General features: G+C 42.7%; 2 protein-coding genes across 5 annotated transcripts in view; both read left to right on the forward strand.

Moving 5' to 3' along the window:
• Positions 1-363: 363 nt before the first annotated feature.
• RRS1 (ribosome biogenesis regulator 1 homolog) lies at positions 364-2,577 on the forward strand. Its single transcript, XM_080646398.1, has one exon. It carries the CDS (start codon positions 474-476, stop codon positions 1,569-1,571), a length of 1,098 nt encoding a protein of 365 aa, XP_080502524.1. The 5' UTR covers positions 364-473; the 3' UTR covers positions 1,572-2,577.
• Positions 2,578-3,366: 789 nt separating this feature from the next.
• Positions 3,367-25,639, forward strand: part of ADHFE1 (alcohol dehydrogenase iron containing 1) — a 30,764-nt gene continuing 8,491 nt past the window's right edge. Inside the window, exons 1-12 of one of the 4 annotated variants that reach the window (XM_080646198.1) lie at positions 3,367-3,455; positions 8,065-8,102; positions 9,868-9,914; positions 11,158-11,211; positions 11,614-11,768; positions 11,907-12,103; positions 13,580-13,657; positions 15,093-15,198; positions 18,023-18,175; positions 19,954-20,052; positions 22,599-22,677; positions 22,831-22,927. In XM_080646198.1, the coding sequence (XP_080502324.1) occupies positions 3,400-3,455; positions 8,065-8,102; positions 9,868-9,914; positions 11,158-11,211; positions 11,614-11,768; positions 11,907-12,103; positions 13,580-13,657; positions 15,093-15,198; positions 18,023-18,175; positions 19,954-20,052; positions 22,599-22,677; positions 22,831-22,927 (1,159 nt within the window). In that variant the 5' untranslated portion in view covers positions 3,367-3,399. Of the gene's footprint in view, positions 3,456-8,064; positions 8,103-9,867; positions 9,915-11,157; positions 11,212-11,613; positions 11,769-11,906; positions 12,104-13,579; positions 13,658-15,092; positions 15,199-18,022; positions 18,176-19,872; positions 20,053-22,598; positions 22,678-22,830; positions 22,928-25,639 lie in introns of all 4 variants that reach the window. The other 3 variants (XM_080646196.1, XM_080646197.1, XM_080646199.1) reach the window with 3 other exon arrangements.

Raw genomic sequence — 25,639 nt, forward strand, 5'->3', positions numbered from 1 at the left:
GGGTCAGGGTTCTGGTGAAATATAATCTGTCCAGTCTCAAAAAGGGCTGACTGGCTAAACATCTTGAGAACACATTTTCACCGATATCGTAACAGAACCGTTCCGGAACCCCACACTCCGTGCGCCCAGGAACTTGCACCGCCCACCTGCGCAGGCGCCTCCAAGGAGCCGCGGTCCCAACTGGACCCTGGAATTTGTAGTCCGGGTTCTCGCACCAGCTCCGCCCCATCCGGGCAGGAGCCAAAAGGGCCGCTTCGAATTCCATCTACTCTCCAACACTGCCCTCTGCCGGCCTCTCCTCCAGTCGCCCGGATTATGAGCCAGTTCCGGTTGCTCCGGAAGTGAAGCTTTCTCTTCCGGGATGAGCGTCTGGGCTCCTGCACGTGGTTGGTTGTGTTGCCCCGGCTTCAGCCGGCGCTGGCAGAAAAGTAATTTGAATTGTTTTACTGGAGCTAGTGAGCGGAGCCGGGACCATGGAGGGCCAGAGCGTGGAGGAGCTGCTGGCAAAGGCGGAGCGGGACGAAGCCGACAAGTTGCAGCGCATCACGGTGCACAAGGAGCTGGAGCTGGAGTTCGACCTGGGTAACCTGCTGGCCTCGGACCGGAATCCTCCCACGGGCCTGCGGCATGGGGAACCCACCCCGGAGGCCGAACTGCGGGCCTTGGCGCGGGACAACACGCAACTGCTTATCAACCAGCTGTGGCAGTTGCCCACGGAGCGCGTAGAGGAGGCGCTGGTGGCGCGGTTGCCGGAGCCCACCACTCGCCTGCCGCGCGAGAAGCCAGTGCCCCGGCCGCGGCCGCTTACACGCTGGCAGCAATTCGCGCGCCTCAAGGGCATCCGTCCCAAAAAGAAGACCAATCTGGTGTGGGACGAGGTTAGCGGCCAGTGGCGACGCCGCTGGGGCTACCAGCGCGCCCGCGACGACACCAAGGAGTGGCTGATCGAGGTGCCCGGTAGTGCCGACCCCTTGGAGGACCAGTTCGCCAAGCGGATTCAGGCTAAGAAGGAACGGGTGGCCAAGAACGAGCTGAACCGGCTGCGTAACTTAGCCCGCGCGCACAAGATGCGGCTCCCCAGCTCGGCCGGTATGCACCCTACGGGACACCAGAGTAAGCAGGAGCTGGGCCGCGCCCTGCAAGTGGCCAAGGTCTCCACCGCTTCAGTGGGGCGCTTTCAGGAGCGCCTGCCCAAGGAGAAGGCCCCCCGGGGCTCCGGCAAGAAGAGGAAGTTTCAGCCTCTTTTCGGGGACTTTGCAGCGGAGAAAAAGAGCCAGTTGGAGATGCTGCGAGTCATGAACAGCAAAAAGACTCAGCTGGACGTGACGAGGGCCACCAATAAGCAGATGAGGGAGGAAGACCAGGAGGAGGCGGCCAAGAGGAGAAAAATGAGCCAAAAGGGCAAGAGAAAGGGGGGCCGGCAGGGTCCTGTGGGCAGGAGGAAAGGGGGTCCGCCCAACCAGGGGGGTAAGAGGAAAGGAGGCTTGGGAGGCAAGATGAATTCCGGGCCGCCTGGCTTGGGTGGCAAGAGGAAAGGAGGGCAACACCAAGGAGGAAAGAAGAGGAAGTAAAGTTGACCCTCTGACCTGCGTACCTGTAAACCAAGAACTATAAATGTTAAGGTCTAAGTCCTGTAGGGGGATGCATAAGAAGGTGGCCACCGCCTTCATTGAGGTTGAAGGGATAGGATTACCCTCCCCTCAAGATACTATGAAAATGTTGGACTTTACAAATTAATGTTTTTCCAATAACCATGTCTTTGGCTGGAGATTTAAAGGATGTATTTTTTTTATTATTAACTTTGGATATGGTATGAGGGACAGTTCATATTTCAGAGACAAAATAGTATGACTTCAGCTTTATTTTTGTAACAAGCTTGTGTATTAAAGTAGCTGGGAGCACACAAAGATTTCAGAACTGACCTTAAAAGTAATTGTTGTGAAGTTATTTAATAAAAGTGTGTCTGTATCTAATGTTGCTTTTCACTGTTTGGCTATTGTTAAGTAAAGCCGGTGACCTGGATATCTGGCACATATTATTTTCCTTTACTTTCTAAAAAAGCAGCAAACTTGTGATTTTAGCAACACCACTGTGAAAAAAATACTTCTTTTAGTATCAGATACAATATTGAAGGTATAGTATAATTGGTTTTTCTGAAAAAAGATTTCCTGCTTTTCAACACAAAATAATGAGTTGCTTGCTGTAAATGATAAGTTTGGGTATAACTGAATAACGGTGGTAATTGTCATTAATTCAGAAAATACTTAAATCTTTCTCAACGTTTATGTCCCCAATTTTTTTTTTAAAGCTTCAAATAGCTGTTTTGGGAAGACAGCCTACAAAATTCTTAATTGAAACAGTATCTTTTGATTCATTTCTCAAATTGGCCTCGAGCTGGTTTGTTTAGGTGTTGAAATTTTATTGCCATTCTTGTTCTCCTTAATAAATATCTCCTGAAAAGTATTCATAGTAGATCTCAAATCCAGGGCGTCTTTTCTTGCTGCTATTACAGAGCTGAGTGCCATTATACTCTGCTGTTTGGTCTGACAGTTGATAGGAAATTAAAATTGGAAATTCATTTTTTTCAGTGTTGTCTCATTTTAATAAGGTTACTTTAGAAATTGCTATGAAAGAAAATAGATTTCATACAGGTTACTTAAGACCTTGTTCAGTCATTACTTAGGATACTTTCTAAAGTTGAACTTTTCCAAGTTGATCATTGATCAACTTTCCCACTTGGACATGGTACATTGGGGCTGCTAAGCCCTCCCAGAGTATACCATTTTTAATGGAATCCTGGAGCAACTTCATCAAAAGCCAAGCCATTCAGGGAGCATTTAATCTTTAATCCTCACCCGAGGATATTGTTTGTTTTCGTTAGAGGGAAAGACAGAAGTCAATTAGTTGCCTCTTGCACTACCCCACCTGGGCGGGGGCTAGGAGGAGCCTGCAACCCAGGTATGTGTCCTTGACCTGATTGATCCCGGGACCCTTCCGTCTGCAGGCCATTGCTCTATCCATGGGGCAACACCTGCTAGAGCTAAATGGAGTGTCTTAATTTTTTCTGAAAACACTCTAAGAACTCAAGAGTAGCATTTTAAAGAAATTACTGGGAAAAGCATACCCTTGTTTTCCCCTTTCCCCACATATGAAAGCGGGTTTTAAGTAGACTCCAGTATACAAGACCCCACGGAGCAGTTACCTCTGGCAATTTCCAGGGTAGGTGGGGAGACTGCAGTTGGAGCGCTGGAGGTTTTGACTCCTGGGAAAGTGGCCCTGAGCCATCCTAAGTGCTAACCACGGGATTTGACCAGCTGAGGCGGATGGGCGGGAGGAGGAGGGCGCGGCGGTGATTGGCCCGTGGAGGGGGCGGGGCCCGGGGAACAGGATTGCGCAGCCATGGCCGCAGCCCGCACCCGGGTAGCGCACCTCCTGAAGCAGCTGCGGCTCGCAGCGTGAGTGCGGGGGCCGGCGGGCGGGCAGGGGACCCGGTGGTGCCGCCGTGCCCACTCAGACCCCCTGGGTGTGATCCGCCCCGCCTTGCGCATTCGTCCTCGGGTTACTTTCAAGAACTGGGGAAGGGGCTTCCGCAGTGCGCGCCCACGGTGCCCCGGGTGGGACTGCGAGTCACAGATTGTGCCTCGCATCCGCACACCGCGTTGGGAGGCAAGTTTTACCCTGTTCTATGTGGCCTTAAGGAAACTAAGACCCAAAGACAGCAGCGCCTGGTCCCACGTCGTTCCAGGCAGTGGAGGGGCTTGGCACAGTGACCGAGACAAATGCTTGTATCCAATAAATACATTTATACTGGGTGCATGTGATTGCCAAAAATTGTGTCATGTGGATAATGGAAAGTTATGGAAGCAATAATTCTCACTAGGAGCTGGGGATACAAAGATGGAAGATTCTGGAGCAGTTTAAAATCTAATAGGATATTGGATGAAGGGACAAGGTTTATAAAAGGGGCCTGTGCGGAATGCAGCCGATAGGGTATAGAAGAGAAAGATGGACTTGATGTCAGTACATTAAATGCTATGACATGCCTGACTCGCTCTCCATTAAGGAAATGTCGGGTACATAGCAGCCACCTGGTAAAATACTTGTTGAATGTGCAAGTGCAATAGTGGGCCAGGGAAAACATGGAACATTTAAAGCAAAGAGGTGGAGGTAAATAAGGAGGGAGGGGGACTAAAGAGGAATTTCAGGTAAAAGGAGAGCAGCACCAGAGACAAGAAATGTAGAAAATCTAGACCTCCCTTCATAGGAGGAAGTGAGGCTGGAGAAGATGGGGAGACTGCAGATGGAGCACTGGAGGTTTTGACCAGCTGAGGCGGGTGGGCGGGAGGAGGAAGTGAGGATGGTAAAAGACCATGAATAGGAAATAGAATTTATTGGGCACTTACCATGTGCCAGGCACTGTCCTGCACATTTTACACACATTATTAATAGTAACTCTAATCCTTACAACAACCCTATGCAATACTGTATTAGATGCTCATATTACAGGTAAATAAAGGCATGGAGAAAAAGAATTTGTACAGTGTCACACAGCTAAGTGAATGGCACAGCCATAATATGAACTCAGATATTCTGGCTTCACAGTCCTTGTTTGCATCCTCTGTTAAGGAGTTTGTGTCATGTGGATAATGGAAAGTTATGGAAGCAATAATTCTCACTGTAAAGCTGCACCTTGAAATGCTCCACGACAAAGGAAGTACATGGCCAAATAGATTTGGGAAACTGCTCACTGCTACATAGCTCTCTTGTAGAGTCAGGATGTATGTCTGCACATGAAAGGGCTCTGAGAAGTCCTGCGGAAAAGGGGGGGGGAGGGGCTAGCTGTATTTAAACTCTTTATTCTAAACCTGTGTCAACATAGAACTTTTTATCAAGCAGCACCATTCCTTGGAACCAGTGTCATGTAAAACATGTGGTTAGAGTGGTTGCATGGCAAAGGAGTGTGGCATAATTGGAATTATGTGAATGGCATTGCAGAGTGGGGAAGAAACACTAGAGGTAATCATAGTGCTCCAGCTAAAAGGTGATGGCTTCAGATACCCAGGGGAGGCAGCTGGTACAAGGAGTAGATATGAGAAATACTGAGGAGTTGGTTAGAATCAGCAAGATTTTGTTTATTTTTAGTGACACAAGGAAGAAATTGAGGTTTCTGGCTGGGGCATCAGGTAAGCAGTGGGGCCATTTACCAAGATAGGTCCTAGAAGAGGGTTTGCTTTAGGAGGAAGATGATGACCTAAGACTTGGGCATTTTGAGTTGGACATGCCTCAGGTACGTCCAGATGAAGACCCCCAGCAGGGACCTGAATATATTTTTCTGGAGTTCAGGAGCAAGTTGAGAAAGGCCTTGGCAAACTGTAAGCCTAGAAGAAAAGGGCACTATGCTAGCCACTGCAAATAAAGTTATGAAAAAGGGTAGCTCTTGCCTTGTTATCACAAAATTTACATTCTCAAGGCAAATGCAACCAGGAAAAGGGCACCAACAACAGTGTGATAATAGTTTTAATGGGAAGGGAGGTGCAGTACCAGGGATCACAGAGAGAGGGTGTCTACCAGGAGGCCTCTGCCCAGGGAAATTGACATCTGAATTGACCCGAGAAAGAACACTAGTTACCCAGAAGAGGGGGGAAAGTAAGTTCCAGGGAGAGGAAATAACAGACCAGAGTTCTGGAGGCAAGAGAGAGAGTGTGTGGTTGATTAAAGGAAAATAACCAAGTTAATTTTTTGAGAGCTCAACCCCAGAGATGGAGGGTGATGAGGAGCCAGGCTGGAGAGGTTAGCAGGACCAGTGAGATAGGGCCACATCTGAAGTTGATCCTAAGAGCCGTGATGAGCCATCAAAGGGAGCAACATCCTTGGAAATATGCCCCTGACCACAGTGTAGTGAAGGTAGAGCGAGTGAAGAGAAGCCTGTTAGGAACGTCATAGTAATCCAGATGAGAGATGACACTAGAACCAGAGAGTGGCAGAGGGCCCCAAAGCAGTGGATGGATATGGCTAGAGAAATACTTGGAGCCGTGATGCATGGTTGGCTATAAAAGGTGAAGGGTGAGCCCTGCATAGAAGCCAACCTTTAAGCAATGGGCAGAGTGAAAAAGAAGCCAGGGGCAGAATAATTAGAGGTGAGTAGGGAGTCTGGAAGCCAAGAAGAGCATTTCAGCCACCTAGGGGAGGGGTGGCCCACAGTGTTCAATGCTATGAGAGCAAGGTGCTAGGATGAGGTCAGAGAAGTGAGGATGCAACAGGAAAGCTGGGACTTAGGAAGACAGCAGCAGATTTCGGGATGCAAGGAAAGGATGGTGCCAGCAGATGTAGGTCAGGAGCAGAGAACCAGAGAATGAGCAAGCCAAGGGGAAAGGAGGTTGAGTTCTAAGCATGAAACTCTTAAACATGATATGGCAAGGACCAAGGGAGGGGAAGGACTAGGAAATATAGGGCTGATGGAGGCCCCCAGAAAGCAAGAGGAGATGGGATTCAAAGCACAAATACGGAGTAGAAATGATGAATTGAGGTAGCCTCAGAACGTGAAAAATATAAAATAAGAGGAGAAGGGGTGGGGAGGAAGCATGTGCTCCCATGATCCTGGGCATTAGAAAGCTTTGAGTTTGATTTTTTCCCCCCCTTTGCCTCTCTTTTTTTGGAGGGCGTAAAGCTCACCTTGGCCTTGCCTGCTTTCATTTCTCCTGTGGGAGTCTGCAGCTGGCTCAGACCAGCTGGGATGCTCTCTAGGACAAGCATGTCAAACTCCTGGCCCATGGGCCGCCTGTGGCCCACAACGAATATTTTTGTGGCCCAGCCAATATAACGGTGTGAGCAGTTATTTACAATTATGAAAGGAAATAAGTCTCCTGTCAGATCCAGAATTACTAACATTCACCTTGGGTCAGTTTTGCAAGGAATCACTGTGAACAAGATTTCCCCCGAAGTAGAAAAGATAGTAGCAGAGAAGAGATGCCAAGTGTCAGGAAGAAAACATTAATTTTATCATTGCTCTTGTATTTTTTTTATACTATACTTTTCAAAATAAAACTACGTTTCTATGAAAATTGAAGCTTTTGGTTTTTTTGCGGTCCACATAAACTTAAACCTTGTTTATTTGGCCCGTGTTAGCCTTTGAGTTTGACGTGCTTGCTCTAGGGAACCCCATAGCACTTGGTGTGCTCAGTGGTGCCCACCAGATGGCAGCCTTGATTCATGGTAGCGCTCACACTCACCTCCCATGTAATTTTTTACTGCAATTCTCCGTTTTTGAGATCTTGACTACCACTGAGTTCAACCCTTTTCTTTCTTTCTCCTTCTTTCCCCTCTGATGTTTGAATGGGGCAGGGGGGAGGTTATACACTCACTTATCTATAGGGACCCCACTATGACAAGGCCCCCTGGACAATAAATAGAAATAAAACCCTTTCTCAACAACACTCAGACATAGAAAGCAGGACCAAAGGAAGCCAGAAAGGGACTGCCCAAGAACTAGGAGGTGACTAGGACAGGGAAGGGATACAGAAAGCAAGGGTAGAGGGACAGGTGTGAGTGCATTTTAGGCAAGAGTGGACAAGCACAGGGAGCCTGAGCAGTGGTCTCAGAGAAAGGATGGAGGCATGAGGTGGTCCCCAGGGAGGCCAGGGAAACAGGCCCAGAACCTTTTTGAAGAAAAATTAAACCCCTTGAGGACAATGGGAGAACACAGAGAAAGGGGGAATGAGATGCCTGAGTAGTTAACCTGGGTCAGTTTGGTTAAAGTTCCTAACCTAGTAAGAGCTGAGACCTCACCCAGACCAGAGACCCCATTTTTAACTTACTTGTGTCCCAGAGTGTTCATCTTGGCTCCTGCAGGGATTTATTAAGAAAGAGCGAGCTTACAACACTGGAAAGACACTGAGTCCACTTTTTGTCCATGGTGGTGTCTATTTTTTTCTATGTACAGTGTTTGCCAATAGCTAATACTTCGCTAGCATTTTAACACGAAGGCTACAGAATAAACTATTTTAAGACTTCTTACCTTTTGGTTTTCTAATTTTACTTTACATTTTTTTCTTTTCTTTTTCCTAGATGTCAGTGTCCAACTCATTCTCATACTTACTCCCAAGGTAATAATATATTTTGTGTTTTTAAACTAACCACACTTTCCATTTCCACAGTTGGCACTCCAATACATTTGGGCAAAGGGTAAAGCAAGAAAATCAAAGGATATAAGAAGGAAGTTGATGAAAATGACTGCCTTTCACTTGAAATTGGCAATATGTAGTTCTAATTATATGATGTTAGCTGAATGTATGCTACAGATTATGTGTTTGGTATATATATATATATATAATGCTATTTTTAATGTATTTCTGTTTTAAATAGAATTATTTGCCAAGGCTAAAAAGGATGCCACAGATAGGATCTTAAGATTCAATGCATCAAACAGAATTCATTAAGATGAAATCTTTGGAAAGTTCTAATACATCTCAAAAAAGAAAGGGGCTAAAGACCAAGGTGCTTCCTAGAAGGGAAAATTTTGTATATATTAATTTTTAAAATAGAATTCTATTTCTTAATAATTAAAAATAATGACCAAAGTTTTCAATTCTCACAAACATCTTAATCCTTACCAACTCCATTGTCCACGGAGCAGCAGGAAGCTCATTGTAGCTTCCGCGTGTCCTTAGCATGTCACATGAATTATTGGCACAAACACTGATTTCACCTCTTAAAAGAAAAGGTCAAATCTAAACAGTTATGCAAGGGATGAAAAGGAAGGGGCCTAACCAAACAGGACCCTAAGCCGAAACCTCAGAGAAGCCTACTGGGAGTGGAACAGATACAGAAACGAAGTGCTTTGCCTGCCCGTGGAGCGACTCACCCTTCAGGACAAGCAAGGGACCTCCCATTCACTAATGGCCATCTACCAAGCCAAAGCATTCCCAGCCTTTCAGGCCCTCGTGAACATGTGCAGAATTTTGTCTTCAGCTGGTTTTATCCCATTCTGACTGGGTTTCAACAAAGATTCAGGAATTTCCTATTTGGTGAATAAAATTAGTAGTTTAGGGAAAGTTCACTTCACGGTTTAATAGGATCCAATTTATGTGTTTTCCTAAACTTTTGTCACAGAAGTAATATATTATTTTTTAAAACCTATAGAGATCAAAGAACTTTGGATTTTCATTCAGGAAACTGGAGTTAGATCGTTGTCTAGTTGTGGTCTCTTTTCTTTTTTTCAATCTTATGACTTACCAGGACTGATTAAAAATAAGCAGATAAAAACAAGGATAAAGTTCATTTAGTGGGGCCCTCTTGTTGTTTCAATATGACAAAATTTTTTTCCCTAATTACAACTGTTGCAAAGAAGTATTAGTTTGTAAAAATTTTTATTAAATTTCACAAAGAAAACTAAAATTTTTATACTTACAAGCTTGAGAAATAGAAATATCTTACTGTGATAAGTAACCTCCATGGAAAAATATTAATTGAAACAAATTGTCACAATTGCTATAAGAAATGTAAGCAAGACTCTGATTAATGAATTTACTAATAGTTGTTCTCTAACAATAACCCAGCTCTAGAGTCTAGAAGATTTTTTTTCTAGAAGAACTTTACACATTATGTTTTCAAAAGTATATTTTCATTTCAATGGATAAAATATTTTAAGTAACTTTATTTTCACACAATCAGCATCAAGTTAGCATTACATTCTCTTAAACTGCAGGTTTTCATTTTAATTTTATACACAACAATGAAACCTAAAAAATATATTTTAGGTAAGGCTTCAGGGGAGATGCTTATGTTCACTGCTAGAATATCAATTTACTATCAAATAATATTTTGCCTTGTTTTTGAGGCCTACTCTGATACTAAGTTTTACATTTCTAGCTCCTGGGCTTTCACCTTCTGGAAAAACAACAGATTATGCCTTTGAGGTAAAGTAATCAGTCTATTCTTTCTTTTATGGATGACCTAAAAAAATACAACTAGAGTATTTTGCTAGTGCATTATTATCTCATTTGAAATCTGCTATTAATTGATGTCCCCCAATCTCACTATTTGATCTGGCCCTATTTAGAAAAGTACCCTGTTAGAATAATGGACTATAAATCTTCTGATAACATAAATAATGTCTAGATACTGTCTTCTGTACAGCCATTGAAATAGAACAAATCCCCAGTTCTAGGCAACTTACTGCTTTACATATGTTGTACGTTAAATCTTCTTTAGCTTTGTAAGTATAATCCCCAAAGGGGTCCATGTAGTCTTTTGACACAAGAATAAAGGAACAATTAATTCTGATGAATTTTTATCACACTGTAATTACAGAATTACTTGTCTAAGTCCCTGTCTCCTCCTAGTTCAGGACTTATAAATTAAATGTCTCCAGTGGCCTGACGGTTAACCAGTCCAAGAGCAGGCTGGGTGAGGGCAGTGATGAGTTCTCTGGGAGCACAGGCCCATCTGAAAGGTACAACCTCCACTCAACCCCATTGCTGCCACCTGGGAAGTTATTCAAGAGAGATCACATAGTCACACTGGACATTTTTACCCTGATTGTTAAGAGTTATGAGACAATTTAAAACAGAAGAAATCTAAACATAATGTGGATCAAACAAAACATGTCTTTGGGCCAATAGTGACCCATCATCCTATCAGTATAAAAGTTCTTCTCTTAGCTGTAAACATTATGAGGCTATTTCTCTTGTTCCTAATTGTATAACCAGAGCCTAGAACTATGCCTGGAATATAGCAGGCACTTAGTAGCATTGAGTGGGTGGAAAACTGGGTGGGTGGGTGGGTGGGTGGATGGATGGATACATGCATGCAAAAAAAGTTGGATAGATGAATGGTTGGATGGATGAATGTATGGGGTGAAAAATACATGAGGAATCAGCATTTAAAATGGAAAATAAGAAGAAATTTGAGAGGTAACTTATTTGTAGAGACAAGGAAAGGCAGGCAACAATTGAGAGTTCATGATATGTTTGGGAAAATATAAGTAATTCCAGTGCGTAAAGAAGGATGATGAGTCTGAGACCAGATGGGGTGACCTAGAAGTATATATAAAGAATATATACTTTATTTTATAGGCAATGAGGAGCCATTTCAGGCTTTTAGAAATGAAATGGCCAATCTCCAACTCACCCATCCCCCAAATCTTATTTTTTTTTTCAGATGGCTGTTTCAAATATTAGATATGGAGCAGGAGTTACAAAGGAAGTGGGAATGGCAAGTATTTAAGATTTCTAGAGTCTACTGTAAAGGTTACATATCTTCTAAAACAAGTGAAAATGCACAAGAGATCAGGCCTTTGTTTTTTAAAGGCTTTAATATTTCCTGACCAGTGTGGCTCAGAGGCTGAATGTCGACCTATGAACCAAGAGGTCATGGGTTCAATTCCTGGTCAGAGCACATGCCCAGGTTTTGGGCTCCATCCCCAAAAGGGGCCATGCAGGAGGCAGCCAGTTAATAATTCTCTCTCATCATTGATGTTTCTATTTCTCTCCCTCTCCCTTCCTCTCTGATATCAATAAAAATATATTTAAATGTTTAATATTAAGTTGGCCAGAAGTGTCTATTATATTTCTAGTGTAATCAAACCCAACTTATAAATTATTTTTGTTATTGTAGGACCTACAAAACATGGGTGCTAAAAATGTTTGTTTGATGACAGACAAGAACCTCTCCCAGCTCCCTCCTGTACGAATAGCTATGGATTCTCTCGTGAAGAATGGCATAAACTTTAAGGTTTATGATAATGTGAGGGTGGAACCAACCGATAGAAGGTACCTTTTCATTGTTGTTTTTTAAGTAGAAGCCAACACATACCACTGTTGTTTAAAATTTGCCCCAAGAGTTACTTAGTGGCATGTCAGTTTATGTTTGAAAAATATGACAATCGTTTCTGTTTTTCTTTCTCACAGTTTCATGGAAGCTATTGAGTTTGCCAAAAAGGGAGCTTTTGATGCCTACGTTGCTGTGGGTGGTGGCTCCACCATAGACACCTGTAAAGCCGCTAATCTGTACGCATCCAGCCCTCACTCTGATTTCCTGGATTATGTCAGTGCTCCCATTGGGAAGGGAAAGCCTGTGTCTGTGCCTCTTAAGCCTCTGATCGCAGGTAAAGACTGTCTTTTGTTTGTTTGTTCGTTCATTCGTTCGTTTTGGTTTGCAATTGGCAAAAGGCCTTAGGAAATATTCAAGCCAGGAATTTTAGGGTATGTGTTTCTAAAACTTTCCGATTTCTTCATTTCAGTGTACTACCTTGTTTAGGGATCAAAACAGATAGCAATTCATTTATGTTTAAAATTCTGATCTTCATTATTGCACCAATATAGACAATTGGGTCAGTGGTAGGAAAGTTTGCAGATTGAAGCTATGAAGTCACTATGTGAAAGGGAGGGGGAGGTCATCATTTATGTATTATTAGATCCCTCTATAGGCAGCTTTGTCTTCTAAACCCCTCTCTGTTTTGTCCCATTTTGCCAGCCTCTGTGGAATTTAAGGGGAATATTCACTATTATTTTTCTGGTGTTGACTCAACCCTTTCCTCCACATAATGGCCCTTCAGCTGACCTGAGGCTCTGTCTCTGCCCTGGGACATGTGGCCAGCACGGCCGCATCGCTCTGAGAGACATCTGCTCACGGGGCACAGACACGCAAACCCAAATCAGCAGAACTTGTCTGTGTCACACCGGCCTTGGCATCTTTCTGTCTTTTCTTCCCTCTCATTTTATAGCTGCTAGCAGATTACTGTTTAAAGTTTTATAGCTAAAATGTACTGACTGGTCACTGGAAACATCTTGTCCTCTCTCTGCTCCCCTCTTCTACCCTCACCGTGAACAGGTTTTGTGATGGATTAGGAGTGAGTTAATGGCAGATGAGCTGTTTTGATGGGAATGAGCAATCAGCAGGGAGCAGCATAATTGATGTCTGGCAAATGGAACCCTCTGGCGAAACTGTGTCAGCATCACACAGAAGGGTGATTAGTAAAGTTTAGAAACTTGACAGAACTACAAAACCGCAAGCCCAGCAAAGGCAGAGCGTTACTGTGCCTGCTGCCAAGAGGGAATAAAGACATCTTTCAGAGAGGCAAATACAAGTCTTCTTCCTAGAGATGCCCCACAGCCTGCATTTGAATATCCAACTGCAGCTGCTTAAGCTCTGGCGCTAGAGGAACCTGAGGTTCCCAGAGCTCCTCACTGTTAATACAGAAACTTTAAACCTGCATGTGTGTTAATACAAATGTGGACAACATCCATACATGTTAACACAGATACAGATACCACATATCCACGTCAAAATGCACATACATATTATACATGCATGCATGTTAATACAGAATGGACATTTTACCTGTTAAAAATGCATGTTAATGCTGACACTGGCATCATATTATTGTAAGGGCATGTTAATGCAGGCACACACATACATGTGAAGTATACATGCATGTTAATAGAGATATACACACCAGACAAGCAATGGGGGCAGCAAAGCTTCCTTCTAACTTAGCTCCTTATGTCCTAAGGCTGAATTAAGTGTCACCACTGACCTTTATTTAGATGCTTTGTTGATAATTCTTATTATTTTGTTCAAGTCCCAACTACCTCAGGAACTGGAAGTGAAACTACTGGAGTTGCTATTTTTGACTATGAGCCTTTGAAAGTAAAAATTGGTAAGAACTTTGCCCTTGTTAAAAGTTATTTTACCTTTCAAACCTAGCCCCTTTTATTTAATCCTAATCTTTAACAATCAAGGAGCTATATAGTTAAGGGAATGGTATATACATGTACACATTTTCTTTCTTTTTCTAAGTACATGTGAAAATATGAAACAATCTAATGAACTTCTTTTTGAGAATTACCTAGAAAATATATTGAAATGCCATGAATCTTGATTGGCTATTTCTCTGTGCAAGTTAGTGACTGTATGTCAATGATAAATAGTTATTCCCTTTCTTGGACATCTTTTTTGCATTTTAAATTAACTTCATTGAGATATAATTTTTTAAAAATATTTTTTATTGATCTCAGAGAGGAAGGTAGAGGGAGAGAGAGATAGAAACATCAGTGATGAGATAGAATAATTGATTGCCTGCTTTCTGCATGCTCCCTACTGGAGATCGAGCCTGCAACCTGGTCATGTGCCCTTGACCGGAATCAAACCCGGGACCCTTTAGTCCACAGGCTGATGCTCTATCCACTGAGCCAAACCAGCTAGGGCGAGATATAATTTTTATATAATAAAATGCATACATTTTAAGAGCCTGGTTTGATGGATTTTGACAAATATAAGCACCCATGTAACTACTACCCCAATCAAGATATAAAACATCAACCTAGATCAACTCTCCAGTCCCATTCCCAAATAACCACTGTTCTGCTTTCCATTTCCTTTGTCCTTTTTAGCCTATCTTCTTTTCTGACTTTCAGCTGAGGTGGTAAAAATGTCCCTCTACTTGAGTCTGGCTCAGTATCCTTCTTTCAGGCCTTTGTAGCATAATAAATTGACATTCAATCACATATTTATAGTAACTTCTCTTTTTTAAATTAAGTACATTATACTTTGACATCAAGAAATAATAGCTACCAACACCAAAATTCCTCCTTACAATTTTTAAAAGACTTTTCCATGATGTTATGTAATGTGATCCTTACAACAGCTCAGTGAGACCTAATCTCATGGAGAACTCAGGGAGACTAAGTGACTTGCCCAAAGACACATGGTAAATTGCAGAGCAAAGACCCACACCAGCCATGAGCTAGTAAACCAGCTCTCTGGTATTTCATAATTAAATAAGCCCTGGTTTGTAGCACTTGCCAATTTCTGTGGTATAAATATTCCCACCATAATCAGTGATGTCACTCAACCTGCCCTTGGGAAGAGACACACATACTTGGCTCCTGTGAACTGCAAGGAGCCTCCTCTCCACTGAAAAACCCAGGTTTCTAACTCCAGATCTCTCTCCACTGCTCCTTGCAGCCTCTCTGCAAGAGAATGACTCTTATCTCATAATTTTTATCCTTTAGGATAATTTGTTAGCCTCACATTATTTAATGTTTTTAAATGAAGTCCATGCCTATAGCCTCCATGGAAAATCCCTGTCCTAGGCATTGGTTCCCGAGCCATCAAACCCACGCTGGGACTGATTGACCCTCTGCACACCCTGCACATGCCTGACCGGGTGGTCGCCAACAGTGGCTTCGATGTGCTTTGGTAGGTACCTGGAGGGGCATTTTCGGTACCTGGGTCTATGGACAGTATTTTGTTTTCTTTTTTATTTATTTTTTTGAAGAACAATAAGCACCTTTATTTCATGAGCTAAGATAGGAGGGGGATTGATTTGCCTTTCTGGGCCTTGATTTTCCTCAGCTAGAACTCCAGCTCCTTGCCCTCTAATACATCACCATCTCCTCAGCCAAGGCTGGTCTTGGAGTGATGCATGCAAGAAGCTTGCCCTGTCAGAACTGCTCCTCTAGAAGACTGCTGATTGTGGCATTCTTTTCCCTTTCATCATATTTCTTCTGAATTTTCTTTGATCGCTTTTTGTTTAAAATCTCTTCCTCCTCAAGCGTCTGCTTGACCCCCTTCTTGCAGCCCAGAGGCAGTGCCTCGTGGGACTCGTGCCACTGTGGGTACCATGTGCTGTCAATGAGCAGGATATAGTTCTTTACTAGGTTCTTGGTGCAGACCAGTTCATTGTTGGATGCATTCTAGACAACACCAATAATCCTTGTTTTGTGCATATAATACTCTGAGCCCCAGGAGAAGTTGCTCACGTCCAGCCTCAAGGCTCCGTATTTCTTGTTGCCTGTCCGCACGTAGACTGGGTGTGTATGGCAAGGGCCAATCGTAGTGTCGACAGCAGGATGTCCCAGCTCATGTTTTCACTTCTTGTGATAGGGCTTTCTCTTGCCCCCGGTCTTGTGGCACTTGTGCCAGTGGTTCAGAGAGATGCCCATGCTCAACACCAGCTAGAAAGAATGCAGTATTTTCTTACTGGAAGTACTAAGCATTCATTGATTAGCACGCCACGGCAACCCCAGCTTGGACTGTCGTTATTCCCTTTCCTAGATCAAAACAAGGACGCTGTTAGTGAGTAGGTTAGTGAATAAGTGAGGCCTGGGTGAGCCACAAACCTGCTGTTCAGGATGGACCATCCCAGCCACAGCTGTGGCCACAGGGACATGGCAAAAAGAGCAGCCAGAGCTGGCATGCCTGTGGCTGCGCTAACCAGGGAATGCCCAGGGCTGCCACAGCACGGAAGAAGGCAGGGAGGGGAGCTGACATCCCCTGAGCTGGACCCTGCACAATGTATCAGCACTTTATACACATATCACTTCACCACAGCTCTGTGCCAGGTGAGAACTCCCTTTGAGATGTTTAGTAACTTACGCATAGTCTACTGCGGGCTCCCTCGGCTTCAGCTCAGTGTGCGATGGCTTCTTAATCAGTGGCTTCTACCATAGACCTCGCTTCTGAGTTCCAGGCCATTCATTCCAGTGGCTTCATGGAGGTCCCAGGGGCACTTCACATTCAGCATGTCCCGAATTACCCTATTTCATCCATTTTCACACACACATTTTTTTTCATATTCTAACATCTCAAATCAGAACATATTTCAAAATCTGTAGCATGGCAGTATCATTTTCTTCCTCGGTGGTACAGTATTTTAAATGGAAATTTGATAAAATCTGATAATTCTTTTAATTTCCAATAAGCCCCCCCCACCACCACCACCATCACCAACATGCCCCCCGGCTTCTTCTCCTGAGTCGTCCCTTAACGTAGTGAGCAGCAGGACTGAGTATGGACATCTCCTTTCTCTAATGCGCACACCAGCCAGCAGAATCTCTCTTAGATCTGCTCCCTCCTCTCAGGTCTCATTGCTCCCAGCTCTTACCTGGACGGTTGCAGTAGTCTCCTCATCAGTCAGCCTGTTTCCATCCCATAGTCCTTCCTTCTGTCTTCCATGCTGGCCTCACCAAGCTTGCAGAATCAATACACACACACACACACACACACACACACACACACACACACACACACTCACACACCTCTACCTTACAAGTCTTTCAACCCCTGCTATCCAATGTCCAAATTCCTTTGGCCCTGGAATGTCCCCAATGCTCTGCTCTTTATCTGTTTGGATAACTCATCTTTCAATTCCACTGGAGCCTTCTCTCCCTGATGGAACCCTTTCTGACCCTCGCCTTCCCTTTCCTCAAGTACAACTGACCACTTTGTCCTTTGCTCTCCCCCACTGGGGGGCCTGTACATTGCTTCTGACACACCCCTCTCTTCACATGCCTGTCTCCCTCAGTGCAGTGTGAGCTTGGTGAGGGCAGAACCATCTTACTCACTTATCTGTCCGTGCCCCTTGCAAACCAACTGTCACTCCATAGGTACTCAATTAATAGCTGTTGAATGAAGTTCACACAAGCAGGAGGCAACAGAGTAAGGATTTAAATCCAGGTCTCCAAATCCACGGCCTGCTTTTTTCACTACATTACACTGCCTGCTAAAAAAACTGGAGAAAATTGTGTTCAACTCTTTCCTGGTCAAAGTTGTCAGTACTTTGAAGAGTCATCCCCTAACAACTTGGAAATAAGATTACCCTCCTTAACTGGAAGCTACATAATAAATTTATAATGGACCAAAGCAGTTACCTTTAAGTGAATAACTTATAGGCCTAAAGACTTCACTGTCAATCCAAAGGAGGGGAGGGAGTTCAGAAGAAAGAATGATGGTAGTTGCCTTTCTAAGTATTTTCCAAGGAAGAGAACACCTGCCCTGAGGAATCTGCCCCTGGGGCCCTGTGGCCAGTTCTGAAGATGGACACACCCATGAATTCAACCTTAGAGGCAATTCCCCTTGTTAGGACTTCATGGGGCTGACTAGTGGAATGCATTATGATTACCAGTACCACATAGCATATCGACAGTGGAGTGAGTACATTCCCAAGACAGTTTGTAATCTTAATGGAGGGGGGAAGGAAGACCACATTTTCAATCTATGTATTTTAAATATTTCTTGTTAGCCACGCCCTGGAATCCTACACTGCCCTTCCCTACCACATGCGGAGCCCCTGCCCTTCAAATCCCATCTCTCGGCCAGCCTACCAGGGCAGCAACCCAATCAGTGACATTTGGGCAGTCCACGCACTGCGGATCGTCGCGAAGTATCTGAAGAGGTATGCCACCCAGAGGGAATAGAAATAGAACAGAAAAACCACATTCCACCCTTATGTAAAATGTAGCATGCCAGATCCTGACATGTCCTAAGTCTGTTCACCAAAAGGTCAGTCAGTGGACATAGAGAAGCCTCAGAAAGCTTTTGGGAAGATGAGAGGGATTGAGGGGCGGGGGGGCGCAGCTAAAAAGTGGGTTCTTCAGTCTGAAAAGGGTAAAGACAGCTGAAAGCTGGGTCCTTCAGTCTGAAAAGGGTAAAATAGGAGTCCCTAATTTATGAAGGATGCAGATATAAGGTTCATTCATTGACGCCTCAAAACCAAAGCTAGGATGAGGAGAGATGTCCTTTGAGATTTGGCTACCAATGCCAGACAAGAGAATCACAGAGGCAGATGTTGGCTGTGCCCATCTGAGCCCTGGGCAAAGGCACACAGAATCGGCCCCGTGAGCACACTCGGAGGAGCTAAATATAAGAATTAAATGTGTGGAGTTGTCTGTCCCAGGAGACACAAAATGCTTCCTAAAAGGTTATGAAAGATTTATGAATGGCATAGCCATAATAGGCTCCTGGGAGAGCAAATATATACTTAGAGATGAAAGCTGATCTCTGAGACATGAAGACATCGGCAAAATCAGTCTCATAAGGGAGGGAAAGCACGCAGCAGGTTAGGCCTAGATGTGAGCACGGTGCCTCCTCTGGCCCTGAGCTGGAAGCTGCTCTGGAGAGGGGACTGAGCCGGGGAAGGGACACAGAACTATTTCAGGCCCAGGGACCATCGGGAAGCACAGAAGCATTTGACTGGGTAGAAGCGCATACAGATAACTGTCAGCGGTGTGTTTGGGCAGGAGCGGAAGGCAGGAGCAGCAGTGGGAGGTGAGGGGGTAAAATGGACAGAGGAAAGGCTGAAGCTCCATCACTTACTATTTTACCTTGTTATTCGGGGAACACAGAGCAAACACTGGGTTTTGGAAAGGAGACTCAAACGCCTAACCATTTCAAATGAAAGTGTGGGAAACGCCGTGGCACTCTTATTTCATAACAGGAACCCTTAACTCCAGGAAAAATCGCAAAAAAGCAAGTGGGAAGTGGTTCGCTTGGCAGTCTCAGGCTTCATCCCCAGCACAAGCAGTGAGCTGCATTTGAAAGGGGCCTCTGAGAATTTGCTTTTCCAAAGTGGCACCGGGGACAAATAGAGCCAGCAAAAGCTTGTCCTACAATAACATCCCACTTCCACAATAATAAATATTAAAATAACATGTGCAGTTTCTACAGATAACAAAAGAGGTCTCCAGTGGGTCCAATCGGGGCAGTGTCACAGGAAGAAAGATGGCTGGGCGGGCTGCAGGCAGCCCCAGGCGACAAGGACTCAGTGCAGTGAACCAGTCTGGGCCCGGTGCACTCTGAGTGTATGTTTACTCTAAGTCCATTCACAGCTGCAGTCAAGGTCATTGACAAATGAAGAAGAAGAATGAGTCTCAGGGCACTTGGCTAGATCAGCTCTCACAATCCAAGGGTCAGTGCGCTGCTGCCCCTGGCACTTTTATCACATGCGCAGCCTGACAGCATATTTATTATGCCTCTGCTGAAACCATTGATGAGAAAATATGTTTACCCTCAGCTTTCCTTTAGAAGACAAGATGTCATTTGAATAACTTGCCTAATTTTTCTTCCTACCAGGTACCATTTCTTTTTTTCCAGCTCTTTCCCTAAGGCGGCTCTTTATTCGGTAGGAAATGCCAATGCTGATATGTTATTGTTAGGAATTTATATCATCCACAGGGCTGTCAGAAATCCCGATGATCTTGAAGCAAGGTCCAGCATGCACTTGGCAAGTGCTTTTGCTGGCATTGGCTTTGGAAATGCTGGTGTTCATCTGTGGTGAGCGAATTGGAGATTTTATTTCTTCACCTAAGCTACTGCTCTTAAATTTTTAAACTGTTTATAACTTAGGACAGGTGGTGATATTTAAATATGTTATGGAAAGAAGATCTTTAACTTAGGGTCCTGGAATATTTTCTTAATTCTAATGTAATTTATTGGGTCACGGATTTTTTTTTTTTTTTGGTAACAATTTTATTGAGATATAATTCACACACTATATAATTCACCTTTTAAAATGTACAATTCAGGGGTTTTTAGTATAGTCACAGTTACCATTACCACAAACAGTTTTAGGACATTTTATCACCCAAAAAAAGAAATTCTATACCTCTTAGCCTTCACCTGCCAATCCTCCTATACCCCCAGTCTTAAGCAACTACTAATCTACTTTCTCTCTATAGATTTGCCTATTCTGGGCATTTCATACAAATAGGATCATATAATATCTGGTCTTTTGTATCCGGCTTCTTTAATATAGCATAATGCTTCCATGGTTCATTCATGCTTGCATCAGTACTTCATTCCATGTTATTGCCAAATAACATTCCATTGTGTTGCCTTTTCACATTTTATTTATCCATTCATCAGGTGATGGATATTTGGGTTGTTTCCACTTTTTGGCTATTGTGAATAATGCTGCTATGAATATTTTTCATTTCTATTGGGAGTGAAATTGCTGATAATTATATTTTAAATTTTGAGGAACTTCCCAACTGTTTTTCACAGCAGCTGCATCATTTTACATTCCCACCAGCAGTGGATGAGGGTTCTGATTGCTCCACATACTCTCCATGTGTTGGGGGATTTTTAAAACCTCAAATGCAGTATTTTTTCTTCTAATCGCTCACAAAAAGAGATTACAGTCTTTGCCAATAGCCCAGAATTAATCTGTTTGATCAGAACTTTACTGGTATATTGCCTTCAAATTGAACACCAGTGAACATGGAGAATTAAGAATTTGCTAGGGAGAGTACAATAAAATAAATGGTCTCCCTTAAACTCTGCTGCTGAGAGGAGCAACTGAGCAAAATCTCCCCAAAGTTTGAAAAATGTGTTTACCTTTTGTCCCACTAATTTTACTTCTAAAATGTAGCCTTAAAACATACCATATGATCAATGAATTTCCTTATTAGGATAATCACCTAAGTGTTATTTATAATTGAAAAATGTGGAAGCAACCTAAATTTCCAACAGATTAGGAATGGTTAACCAAAGTGCAGTACTCAAAGAATAAAATAAGGCTATTAAAAATAATGTTTTAGAAGAATACAAAATGATACGGGAAAATGTTTACAAAGAATATTAAGTAACAAAAGCATTGTTTAAAACTGAATGCAGAGTATGATCATATATATTAAAGTTGTACATAAAAGACTAGAAGGAAATATTCTATAATAGTTATCTTGAGGAAATAGAATTATGGATTCCTTTAATTTCTTACAAAACATATACAACTGTTAAAATAAAAAAGTTAACTAAAATATTGGCTATAATTAGAAAGGTACCTTTTAAAGCTACATGAACCCTTTCACATCAGGAAGGCACACTAGGAAATAATTTTCTGAATATTTTGGAGCCTGAGAAATGTAAAACATATTCCAAAATACCCAACAACTCAGAGGACGCATAGCCTTTGATCTGTCTCATGAAAGATGGTAGGCTAGGGCCCACCCCCCCTTTTATTGGATAGATAATCATACACTTTACCAAATATTACATCTTTCTATGAAATGTAAATTTTTTTGGTGAATAAGCACAAAGCCATCTAATATTTAATAGACTTACAGGCCATTTTACTGTTATAAAATATTTTATTTTTAATACATTAATTGTAATGATATTAACTTCTAATAATGTATATCTCCTGAATCATCTATTAAACTATAATATTATCCTATTTGTTCAGTAAGAACTCAAGAGGATATAAATAGTTTTTCCATTCCCCTCCCTCCCTTCAAATATTCCCATAAATAAAAATCATGGTGCTGTTTCTTGAAAGTCTTTCAGACTATAATAATCATTTGTGATTCAACTCCATTAGTATGTAACATTCTAAAGGATGTACTGATCATTGGTGGGACAGATCACTGGCAGGTCAAGCTTACATATCTGATGTATCACATCTTGGTTTATAAATCTCCCACTGACATGGTCAGCTTGTGCAGGAACACACTGCCAAAATATTGCAGAGCAAGATAAAAAACACATGCCCTGAAATGTATTAAAGAAACTTCAAAGTGAATTCTCAATTTCTTCCAGATTATAAGGTTAACCAATGTATTTGGGGAGAATCTTCTATATTAACACATATTATATAATTTTATGAGCATTTGAATTTGAATATTTCAGAGGTTTTAATACAAATAACACCAAATATTGAATACATAACAGTATTTTTTATAGCAAGGAAACCAAAGTGGATAACTTTGTGAGGTAAAGGTATTGTCTAGAGACTGTGAAGAGCTCTCCCATAAGAGTACCTTTCTATTATCTTGGATTTCTGATATCTTTATGTCAACATAAAGGCTTTCTTTCTTTTCTAGCCATGGAATGTCTTACCCAATTTCAGGCTTAGTGAAGACATATAAAGCAAAGGATTATAATGTGGATCACCCATTGGTGGTAAAATCATAATACATTTTTTAATTAAGTCTTATATTCCTTGCAATTGCTACAAATGTATTTGTCAATTCTTGATTGCTCGGAGTACAGGGTAATTTAATATCTAGAACATGCAGGTTGGCCCACCCGTCACCATGTTTTGTTTCTCCGCAGCCTCATGGCCTTTCTGTGGTGCTCACCTCCCCAGCGGTGTTCACTTTCACAGCCCAGATGTTTCCTGAGCGGCACCTGGAGACGGCAGAAATATTGGGTACGAATCATTATTCCTAATCCTGTGACCCACATAGGTGGAGCACTTCCTAGGTTTGATTCTAAAGGTAAAGGATAATACTAAAAAAAAAAAAAAATGTTGCTTTGAGGTAGTTTAGTAATAACTTGTCACTGACCTGCACAATTTAGTGCTAAAATTTTATGTTCTAATAATCTGGTAACAGTGAACTGGAACCAAATATTGCTTATGTTAAGTTTGGAGTAATCATATTTCCAGTTTTCATCCCCAAGGAAAGTGAATGTCTTTACACACTACAAATGTGGTAAATGATTTTGGTGTGTTTAATAGGTAATAAAATGGATCTAATTCCCAATTATAGAGAGTCTAAACAGCTAGAAACTGTAGAAAAAGATCCCCAAAGGCGAATATTTTTGCTGCTCTGTAGAATAAGTAATGTCTATAATAAATTTCCAGCAGTGCCTTTTGAATCTTAACAAGAAAAAAATTATATTCAGGATAGCTTAGTTTAGTAAAATTTTGGTATTTTTCTAAGACAAAACGTCTTTTAAGTACTTGAGTATTTGATTAACTGCCCAAACATCTTATTCCCCTACTTGTGCTTAGGGTAGGAAGGGAAAGTCTAAAGGAAAACTTCGTTATACTCCTCTAGCACCAGCCGTTGGAGAGATTATTTCCAAGAAGGTGGGAATGACCACAGACATCCTTCCGCGGGGCCTCTTCACTCTCACTCCTCTCTCACTCTGACATGTGTGCTTACAGCATGTTCAGGAAAGAGGTCCAGGGCGTGGTTTTCCAGCATGTGCTGTCGGAAATGTGATGTCACCTTTACCAAGGATCTTGTGTTCCTTTTCCCTTTGGGACTAGAGATGTTGTTCAGCCATTTGTTGGGACTCAGACTCCTTTGGAAATATACAAACAGTGTAAATAGACAGGATCCCAAATAGTAGGCTACATGGATGATAAATGGGAAAATCTTAGAGAACATACAGCTAACATTCCAGACAACCACCAAAATTACTGAGAAAGCGATTCCTCTGTGAGACAAAACCCAGGCCAGAAGAACCCACCAGTTCCTTCTTGTTGCATCGGAAATTTTGATTAATATTATTCTATACGTGGCCATTAATATTTTGATTCCCTAAGTCAGTGGTCGGCAAACTCATTAGTCAACGGAGCCAAATATCAACAGTACAACGATTGAAATTTCTTTTGAGAGCCAAATTTTTTAAACTTAAACTTCTTCTAATGCCACTTCTTCAAAAGAGACTCTCCCAGGCCGTGGTATTTTGTGGAAGAGCCACACTCAAGGGGCCAAAGCGCCGCATGTGGCTCTCGAGCCGCAGTTTGCCAACCACTGCCCTAAGTAATCTTAGGTTTTCTTAGTTTTATACCAATGTATTCACTTTCCTACTCTCTCTTTTTTTGCTAAAGCACTTCATAGAAAAACCCAGAGGTTTTGGTGGTGTATTTTATGGCAGCAATCCCAAGAAAATAAAAATCTCATAAACCTCGTATCGTGTGTTGCCTCTCCACCTACTCCATATTTTAGCTGCTGCTGTGTAGTATGGACTGGTCTTGTCAGGCAAAGTTTACCTTCCTACCCAGCTGCTCCACCAACCAGCCCCGTATCTGGTTCTATTTATCCTTTTTCAGGATTACTAAACCAGTTCTCACTGTCCTAGAAGAGAGAGGTTAAAATTGATTTAATAATGTGCTTCAGGATGGAGGTGAAACGTACATTCTAGACCCCTTTTGAACACTACAGAGAAAGTGGACTTGGACGACAGCTTGAGGCATTCTGGATAATAACTAATGCTACATTCCATTTGTAAAGTGCTTCACTTCCAGGCAGTGAATGTGTTCAACTGGAATAGATGGAGTCAGGGGTGCTAAGGGTTGGGGATCAGGTTCCTTCATCTGGGAGCTTTCACCACCACCCTTCCTAAGGACAGAGCCCCCTGGCTCTTCCAGACTGATGTCTCTATAATTTTGTGTATTAATTATTCATTATGTCCAAGTTCTGCCCTTTTACATCTCCAACGCTTGTCAACCTTCTTCCCCCTCCACCAATATCAGCATCTACATATTAAAAACTATTTTCTGAGAGTCTTCGTGTACTTGGTTCTTTCTGACTAGTTCTGTAATATGTAGAGGAACCTGCTTTGCCCATTGGTAACAGAGTCCAAAATCAAAACTTTTTATAGCTATGGAAAGGAAATACTTTCCTTCCCTGGCCACACATAATCCATTTTTGTCATCTTCTTCCTTTTTGGCAGTCAGTGGTGCCGTTTTTATACTTACATAGATCCTTATCTCACAAAGTGTTTTTGCAAAGGGTTTGTCTCTTCCATAAAGGCTGCTGTGAGAAAAGACATTGAACATGTAATACCTCTAGATGTCAGCAAATTCCAGGCCTTGAAAGTTACATAAGCTGTGTTTTCTGCCACAAATGCTCCTTCTTCTTCATTCAAACACCAGCCTTCTTTCTCTGTCTCCTTCCTGGGCCTCTTTCCTTGGCTCTGTTCTTTGTCTTCCCTCCCCACAGGGGCGAGGAGCCCATTGGAAAGGTGAGAGCCGGGTTAGCCGCCCCAATGGACTCCTCCGCACTGGCCTGGCCCATCTGTCTTCTGTGGGGCTGCCCGCTGGGCCGGCCTCCATGCGGAGGCACATTGGTGCCCTTGTCCTCCGTGTCAGGCAGCCAGCAGTAGGTTATATATCAGCTATCGTGTG

This window comes from Plecotus auritus, assembly GCF_963455305.1.
Source record: "Plecotus auritus genome assembly, chromosome: 11".
Classification (NCBI taxonomy): Eukaryota; Metazoa; Chordata; class Mammalia; order Chiroptera; family Vespertilionidae; genus Plecotus; species Plecotus auritus.